The following is a 9,268-nucleotide window of genomic DNA, read 5'->3' as shown; positions in this document are numbered from 1 at the left end:
TTTTCCTTTATTTTTATTTTTTCTCAGTTTATATTTTATTTTACTTTATTTTACTATATTTTATTTTCCTTTATTTCTTAGTTTGTATTTAATTTTATTTCCCTTTCCTATATTTTATTTTACTCCATTTTATTTTATTCTACGTCATTTCATTTTACTATATTCAACTTTATTTTACTTTGCTTTTATTTATTTTTCTTGAGTTATATTTTAATTTAATTTAATTTCCTATCCATATAACTTCATTTTGCTTCCTTTTATTTATTTCTCTGGATTTACTTTTTTTTTCCACTTTGTGTGATCAAATTTGATTTCATTCCCCTCAATTACTTTAACTTTTACACACCTCCCACTGGCAGAGCTGCCAAATGAACTTACATGCTCTTCCCTAAGATCTAACCTAAATTTCCCTCCTTCAATCTGTGCCCATTGTCCCTTGTGCTGTCCCTGCAGCTCCTAACACAGATCCCTCTGCAGCTTCCCTGGAGCCCCTTCAGCTCCTGCAAGGTGCTCTGAGCTCTCCACACAACCTTCTCTCCTCCAGGCTCAACAGCCCCAACTCCCTCAGCCTGTGCTCACAGGGAGATGCTCCAGTGCTCTGAGCAGCTCTGTGGCCTCCTCTGCACTTGCTCCAACAGTTCCATGTCCTTCTCAGGCTGAGGCCCCAGAGCTGTGTGCAGGATTCCAGGTGGGTCTCACAGAGCAGAGCAGAGGGGCAGAATCACCTCCCTTGCCCTGCTGCCCACACTCCTGTGGCTCAGCCCAGGCCTGGCTTGGTCTCTGGGCTGAGCTCACACTGCAGCTCATGGGCAGTTTCTCACCCACCATCACCCCCAAGTCTCTCTGCATTGCTGGAATTTAGCACAAATGACCTGGGCATTTCCTTCTTGCTGGGTAGAAGAGATCTACAGGTGAAATCTGGAGATACAAAAGACCAGAAACTAGAAAAACAGCTGCAGGTATGAATTGTCAGTGCAGTTGTTCATCGATGTCCAATTCCTGCCACCCCCAGCCACCCAAGACCTGCAGGACAAGGCTCACAGCAGCTCTCCAGCTGTTGAGCAAGAGCCCAGTGAAACCAGTCGCTTCTCTTGCAAAACATTTGGGTCATTCTAGGTGAAAAGCACTGCCAGGGCTGCTTGACCTCAGGTCTGTGCTGTGCACACAGGGCTCTGGGCACACTTGATTTCCTCTCAGCCTCCTGTGCTCAGCACTCCTGAAGACCAAAGTGTTGCAAGCTTCAAAGGTGAGAAGTATGAAATCCAAGTAAGGCTGAAGATTGTCAAGGGTTCAACAAGCTCAACTACATCCTGGGCTCAAGTGCTGGGTGGGAAGTCACTCAGGCCTCCTGTGACCCTCCAGCAGTCGTTCCCACACTCACTGCTGGGTGCAAAAGAGCTTCAGGACTCTGTGGAGAGACTCTTCATGTCATCTTGAGCCACTTGGAGAAAAATATCCCATGGGAGGAAGGATGTGGCTTCCTGACACACAAGTGTTCTTGACCTGCAGAGTGGTTTGGTTTATGCTAATTTCTCAGCACTTCTGAGTATTATATTCCTAAGCAGGTTCTGGCTGTGCCCACAGAGTCACAAAATCAGTGAGGTTGGAAGGGACCACAATGGGTCCTTGGTCCCACCTCCTGCTCCAGCAGGGCCAGCCCAGAGCACATGGCTCAGGGTTGTGTCCAGAGGGGTCTGGAACACCTCAGTGAGGAGAATCCACCACCTCTCTGGGCAATCTGTTCAGTGCTCAGGGACTGCACAGCAAAGAAGTTCTTCCTGTGTTCAGGTAGAACTTCCTGGGCATCAGTTTCTGCTGTTCCCTCTTGTTTTATTGGTTCCCCCACTGAGCAGAGTCTGATCCTCCTCTTGGCACCTCCTGTTGATGGACTTGAGTCCGTTACTGAGGTCCCCCTTGGTCATCCCAAGGCTGAAGAGGCAGCAGATCCTGCTCCATCCATGGGACAGGATACATTTGGTGTGGTCCATCTCCTCCAGTCAGAGCTCCCAGAGCAAACTCTGCTGCTGTCAAGAGGCTCCAAACATGACTCAGGGTTCAGCTCTGCTGAGCTCATGTTTCAGAGCTCATCGAACTGCTGGAATCTCCCTCGGGAAATGAGGCCATGCCTCAGTCCTGGCACTTTGGTTCTACTACCCAGTAGAATGGAACAGGTGCTCAGATGACTTGCCCCATTTGCTTGGTGCTGCCAGCACCAAGTTCCAAGCAGCCTCATCCATGACTACCCCAATTCTGATGCTCAGCAACACTCACTTCTTTATCCAATTGAAGGGAAGTATATCAATCTCTGCTGAAATACATGTTTCTCAGGTCTGAACTAAAACCCAACACGCCTTTTCGTGGGGGAAATAATACTGAAGGAAATCTGAGGTGGTTTAATGTTGCAGAGGTTTGTTCTGCTCAGATTGGACACAGTTTTCCTTCCTTTGTTCAAGTTTGGTGTGTTTTACATTTATGGCATCAGTCAGAGCAGTTCTGAGGTTTATATGCTGAGCTTGAGCTTTCCTTCCTCAAAAACATTCCCAGCATTGCTCCCAAGAAATAGGTTTGGCCCATAAATTGCAGAGAGCTCTGGAGTCTCTTCAGAGCTTCAGCACCACAGAATATCTGCTCTCTCCTCTCTCATCTTTTATTTATATCCAAGGCCATGGGATTTCTTTTCCTGCACTCTGGGAGAAGGTTTAATCCAACACATAGATGGAATTTTCAATGCATCCCAAGGCTAATTATCCATCAGTGCTATTGGTGATGCTGCTGCCTCTGTAACTCCTCAGCTGGTTCTTCAAGCCCAAGGAGGGAGGTCAGGAACTCCTCTGGGCAGGCAGTGCTGCCTTCAGCTCCTCACAGACCCTTCTCTCTGGTGCTCTGTGTCCTGCCAAGTCATCCAAGGCACTGGAGCTTCTAATGCATCAATTTGTGCTGTAGCTCTCCGTTAGCACAGGATTTCTGCTGTGATTTGTCGTTGTCACAGCTCCAGCAACAGCAGCCACTGTTCGTCTGTCCCCATCCCTGTAACTATTGCAGCTTCCAGACACGGCTGGTAGTGATTACAGCCTGTAGTTTGCAGTGTTAAATGAGCCTTCAGCTCCCAGCACGATGCCCCTTGGGTTATTCTCTTTGGCACGTGGAATTTTGAAAGAGGCTGCTTTCCTTGGAGCTCTGTGACAGAGCTTCTGTGCCCCAACACTCCTGGAGAACCCAGGAGTTGTTTTCATCTGTGTTTTTAAGCCCGAGGTGAACCCAGTTTGTGAGAATGGACTTTAGTCTCATCTCTGTCAGCCCTGAGGAAACACTCTGGTAGAGGAATAAAAGGACACTGAGATCCCTCTCCATCATCCCAGAAGAACTGGGTCTGTCTCCCTCTATGGAAAGGATCACCTGACCATGGCAGGTCCCCAAGGGGCAGATCAGCCTGAGGACTGTCACCCCAGAACAACGGGGGATTTTTTCCCCCAGTGAATCCTGCCGTGCTGAGATTGCTCATCTCTTCCCTTTGCCTGTGGCAGGGGCACACGCTCTGCTGAGAGGACAGGGAGGTTCTGCAGAAGGTGTGTGAAAAAAGAGCCCAAACCCTTTCAGTTTTGCAGTTCCTACAGTCAGGTTTACTTAGTAGCTGCCTGTAAGGACCAGGAGATTTCAAACCCAATACTCAGTGCTGTTACAGACATATTCAAACTGGGGGGAAACCCCAAAACAACAAGCAACAAACCTCCAAATCAAAATCCAGCAAATATATTTGCAGCATATCCCAGCTGTAATCTAGTGATGGAGCCAAAGGTCCTTGCTTACATCTCTCAGCTTATGGTAACTTTCCATGAGTCTCTGCCTTACAGTCCCTGCGTCTCCTTGAGTCTTTTCCTTACACTCTCTGCCTTTCCCGGTGTCTCTGCCTTCCAGCTTTGGAGATTTGCCCTTAAAGAAGGATTCATGGATTATCCAGTGTTCAAGGAGACCTCCAGGGGCAGATGCCACCCAGGGAACACAGCCCTGCTGGGGTGACACCCAACCTGAATCCATCACTCTCTGGAGGTTTGCTTGGGGCATAGGGAGGAGATCAGCCCAGCAGGAGGGGAAAGGCAAGTGCAGCATTGCTGGCAGTGAGGAGAGGTCTGGGGGAGGCAGAGGGAGGTGTGAGCTCACACTCGCTGCTCAGCCCGTGGCATCTCATCTCCCCCGAGCTCTGGAATGCAGGAGGCTCCAAAGGGCTCTGCAAAGCTATCGCACTCCACTCCTTCCTCGGTCAGGCTGGAGATCAGTTGAGAGACTGAACAAATGAAGGAGCTGAAACATCCTGAGCTGGGGATGTGTTTTCTGAATTATTCATCACCATCTTCATTCTCCTGTGGGTCTTCCTGCAGTTGGAGCTTCAGGAGGATTGTGGATTCTCCCTCTTTTACATTATCTCATTTAATGCATTGCAGAAGCTTTCTCATCTTCTCCTTCATGTTCCCAAACCTCACCAGAAATCACAGCACTTGACAGGAGATTTAGAGGAAAATGCCCTCAATACTTCTCATTTTTGGTAAAAGAAATGTTTCATTAATACATATCTATGCATACAAATGCCATGAAAACTTCCCTTCTGAGCCTCTGACGTGGTTCTCAGCAGTTTCCCCACACTCTTTGGGGCTGGTGCAGATGCTGAGTGGGGCAGCAGCTCTGGGGCTGCTTCACACACCCCTGGGAAGAGCAGAGGGAAGAGCCTGGACTGGCCCCAGTCGTTATGCACCAGCTGAGCAGCCAAACCAGCTCCTCACCTGCTGTGTCTGCACATCACACACCCCTTGTCAGCCCAGCCAGGGGGGCAGAACATCACAGGGACATCTGTTTCTGTGTCTTCCCGAAGAAAAGAGAGCTGCTACTTTGAATGCCAAGAGGATGTAGAGCAGCAGTGCCACCTCCTGAGTTAGCAGCTTTGCAACTTGCCATTTAAGCTTTCCACAGCACTGTGAACAAAGAGACAACTCTCCCCCTCCTTGTCCTTCCACGTTGTGTGCATGTGCTTCCCTTGGCACAGCCTGGAAATGCAGGATTTTGTGCTGCTCTCTGCAGAGAGGTGAGAGGAAAGACCTTCCTTGCCTGCAGCCAGCACACTTGGCTGTGTCAGCAGAGGTCACCCCACCAGCAGTGAGGGGCTGTGTGACTCCTCCAACCCACCCAAGATACCTCCAGGCTCCCTGGCAGCCAAACACACCCAGGAGAAAAACATTTCCTTCCCCAAACCTGGTGTTGCTGGGGCACACAGCCCATTAAGCAATGGCTAGTGGCTGAAACACCTGCCTGAACTCGACTGCTGCCTGCTGTGCTGAAAGGTTTCCAGCTGGCACTGCCCCAGCCATGGTTTTTTTCTTCTCCATGGGCTGAGCAGCTCAAAACCTGCAGCAGCGACAGTCTCTGAATGGCAAAGTGAGGGAGGTGAACCCTGTGTGCACAGGGAAGCTGTTCTCCTGCCAAAGGTTTGTGGAGCTCACAGAGGCTGAGGGTGGAGAGCTCCATCCCACGTGAGACGTGAGAACCTCTTGGCTTGAGGTCTCCCACAGCCAGGTCACTCCTTGTAGAGAGGTAACTCTGGGCTGGGACTGATGACAGTGATTAGAAACTGTCTTAGTCCTCAGGCAGGGAAATGATGTTCCAGAAACAAAACCTCTGCCTTTTCTGTGTGCATCTTGTATCTCTGTATCCATCTTATATCTGTGTTCATCTTATATCTCTATGTCCATCTTATGTCTCTGTGTCCATCTTATATCTCTGTATCCATCTTATAGCCATCTCATCTGTACCAGACAAGATGTGTGTGATCAGCCAAGCACACTGGAATATACTTATTAGCCTCTCTTGACAGAGTCCCAGTGTAACTACTTCATCAATTTATCCCTGACTAGAGTCTGTTTATCAAGCCTGGTATCATCCCCTTTTGAGTACTGGCTCATGCTGCCCCTCCCTCCATCCTCTGGCACCTCTCCAGCTTTCCCAAGAGTGTTAGGAACAAAAAGGAATGAAACAGGGAGCCCTGATGATTAAATTTCCACATCTGTAGTTCCAGCATTCCTCATTCCATCCAAGCATGACATCAAAACTTAAGGCTTAACAATAACACAACTCATTCACTCACAGGTTTTAACAAACAGATTCATGAAAACAAACAAACCAACCCAAACAAATCAGAGCAGTAACAGAACTAATACACATAAACCTTCACTTTATGGACGTCTTTGTCTTCACATTCCCTTTGCTTGTTGTAATAATAGAAGGTGTTGTCCCTTCTCTGAAGCTTCTTAACGAATCCAGTTTCTGGCCAACACTCCACCTGCAAAGGGAATCCAAGGGATACTCATTCACCTCTCACTAGGTGATGTGTATGACAAGGAATACAGAGGATATTTCCACAGGAAAACCTCCTTTGGATCTAAAGATCACCTTGCTATTCATGTGCTGAGCTATAAAAAAACCCATTAAGAACAGAAGGTCTGAAATCAGTTTTCATGGTTAGGATGAAGAATTATGTGGTCATAATTCTATGCCATTCTAATTCCTGTCACCTAATCCATAAGAAGAGTCTAGAAATAAAGATTTAAGGGTATTTGATAGACCAACTGAAGTCAAAGCTTTTAAAATACCTCCTGTAGGAACAGGACATTGATGTGGTTCAGATAGCTGAGAGGCTCAAAGATTCCACTCTTGTAAGACTGACAGACACTTACAGGTTTCTCCAGCTCCTTCTGACCAGGAAAAATGTGCTTTCCATTAGCAGTTTCATGCCAATAAAGTGAGCTGGATGTGTCACAGTCCCAAAGCAGCAGGATCAGCCCTGCATGGAGCCAGGACCACCCTGGTGCTCTTCAGGGTGAGGCTTTAAGCCAAAAGTTGGAGCACTCAGATGTTCAACAGCTTTTATGGCTTTAGCAGCTCACTGCAGCTTCACCATCTCCGACTGCTCCTGACCAAACTGAGCCTTAAGAACAAGGGAATAAGGACCTCATCTCTCTCCCAGGCAGAGCTGACAACAGCATTCTCTAACTGGAGAGCCCCAGAAGTGGTTTTATCCCTTACCTGGTGACTACAGGCACACAGAGCTGTTCTGTTTGCATTGTCTGTCTAACACAACAGCTTTACTGTTCATCTGACTGCATCCTCAGCAACTTTGGGATGTGTAAACTGAAGGCCTGGGAAGGCTGGACCAGAAGGCTCATTTCACAGAGTCAGAGGTGTGCCCTGACTTTCATCAGGGTTTAATTGCCAGTGGTTGTGCCCTGCCATAAACCCTAACCACACAGATCCCACCACAGGATTTCCTTCCACACTTACTGGGATTCACACCACAGCCTTTGCAGTGGGACCTGAGCCCACAGCAGAGGAACAAACTCCATCTGATGATGCACATCAGTGTGTTGCTGTGTGGTGAGTTCACTGGTTGAGGAGTGACTTCCTTAGCAACATTCTACTCTTTTTTATGGGCATAGGAGGTTAAGATAATTTAAGAGTGGATTTTTAATGCTACAATTGCTGCTTTGGCAGATAAATTAGAGAGCTCTAATGAACATGATGTGTTGTTTGCTACATTAACGTCTGTGTTGCTATTTTGAACCTCAAGTAGCCACTGAATATATGACCATTAGTCAACAGCTCATTTGATCATAGAACCATCAAGGTTGGAGGAGATCTCTAAGGTCATCCAGTCCAACCATGAACCTGTCACTGCTGGAACCCCCAAACCCTAACCCAGATCCTCCAGTGCCACATCAGACACCTCTGAAACACCTCCAGGGATGGTGACTGCACCACCTCCCTGGGCAATATCCCAGTGCTGAACACCACAACAGGGAAAACATTTCTCCTCACACCCAATCTGACTCTGCCCTGGCTCAGCTCAAGGCCATTCCCTCTCTCCTCTCCCTCAGCCCTGGCAGGACACACATCCCACACCTCTCTCCAGCCCTGGCAGGAGTTGCAGAGAGCCAGGAGGTCACCCCTGAGCCTCTTCTCCAGGCTGACCAACCCAACTCCCTCAGCCCTTGCCCATGTGCTCTGCCCTTTGCTGCCCTCGTTGCCCTTGGCTGGACTCGCTCAGTGCCTCAATGGCCTTTGGGCAGTGAGTGCCCAAAGCTGAAGACAAATTTTGATCCAGTCATTTCACATGAGGCAGAAGTTTGAAGTAATGACCCTTGCAGAGCTCTAAATCTTACCACATCCACTTGTTTCACTTGCTTATATTCCACCTCATCTCTGTATCCAGCTTGCTGAAATCTGTACAGGTTCTCCACATCATCTGACCAGATTTTGGCATGATGGATAGACTTTGGCATGATGTCAGCTTCAGCCATGGCTCCAGAGCCTTCAGGCTTTTCCCTGAAATTATTTGAAATTACACAGAAGAGATGGAAACAAATGGTTTTGTTGGGGACATACAAAAATGGGAAGTAGGTTAATGGAAAGCATGGAAAACACCCAGACATGGGTGTCCCATACAGCAGGATAGGCACAGCTCCCTGCTCTACATCTTTGTGTGACCTTTGAGAAATCTACCTCAACATCATCCTATTTCTCCTTTGCTCTTTGGTAGCCATGACAGAATTTTCCATGCCCTGTAAAGGCTCAGCAGTGTTTGAGGAGTTGTCAGTTCTTACTGACTCGAGACAGTCAAGATGATTAGCAATAACTTTGGACCTTAATAAATGCTAAACTATAATGAATTTGGGAGAGGGAAATTTAGGTTAGATCTCAGGCAGAAGTTTTCCCTGTTCTGGTGGTGAGACCCTGTCCCAGGGTGCCCAGGGAGGCTGTGGCTGCCCCAACCCTGGCAGTGTTCACAGCCAGGTTGGATGAGCCTTGAGCAACCTGCTCTGGTGAGAGGTGTCCCTGCCCAGGGCAGGGGTTGGGGCTGGATCATCTCTAAGCTCCATTCCAACCCCTAAAATCCTTTGACTCTATGATTTTCAGCGCCTTAACTTACACGTTACTAGTGTTAAGTTCTTCTGGACAGGATGTGCTGGGTTCATCTAAGGAATGTGCTCCTTCCAGGCATCTGGGCAGGTCAGGTACTTGCTGAGTCATCATGAGGTCAGAGTGCCTTCCACAGGCTTTCCTGCTCAAAAAAACCAGGTATAAAGCTCCCATAGTCCCAACTGGGTGACTTCAAGGAATGAAAGCAGCATCGTGATGTGATACTCTTTGTTTCCTGCAGTGTCTGAGCTCCAGGCACAGAGCTGCTTTAGCAGAGCAGGACAAAGCTGTACTCCAGCCAGGAACTCAG

General features: G+C 48.1%; 1 protein-coding gene across 1 annotated transcript; it reads right to left on the bottom strand.

Annotated features, from left to right (window-relative positions):
• Window positions 1-6,196: 6,196 nt before the first annotated feature.
• On the bottom strand, window positions 6,197-8,339 carry MEIG1 (meiosis/spermiogenesis associated 1). The gene is made up of 2 exons (XM_009081821.1): window positions 8,202-8,339; window positions 6,197-6,325 (listed from the first exon to the last, which is right to left on the bottom strand). The coding sequence occupies exons 1-2, from the start codon at window positions 8,337-8,339 to the stop codon at window positions 6,197-6,199; spliced, it is 267 nt and encodes an 88-aa protein (XP_009080069.1).
• Window positions 8,340-9,268: the final 929 nt, after the last annotated feature.

This window comes from Acanthisitta chloris, unplaced genomic scaffold (assembly GCF_000695815.1).
Source record: "Acanthisitta chloris isolate BGI_N310 unplaced genomic scaffold, ASM69581v1 scaffold42399, whole genome shotgun sequence".
Lineage (NCBI taxonomy): Eukaryota > Metazoa > Chordata > Aves > Passeriformes > Acanthisittidae > Acanthisitta > Acanthisitta chloris.
This window is presented reverse-complemented; position numbering and strand designations above follow the sequence as displayed.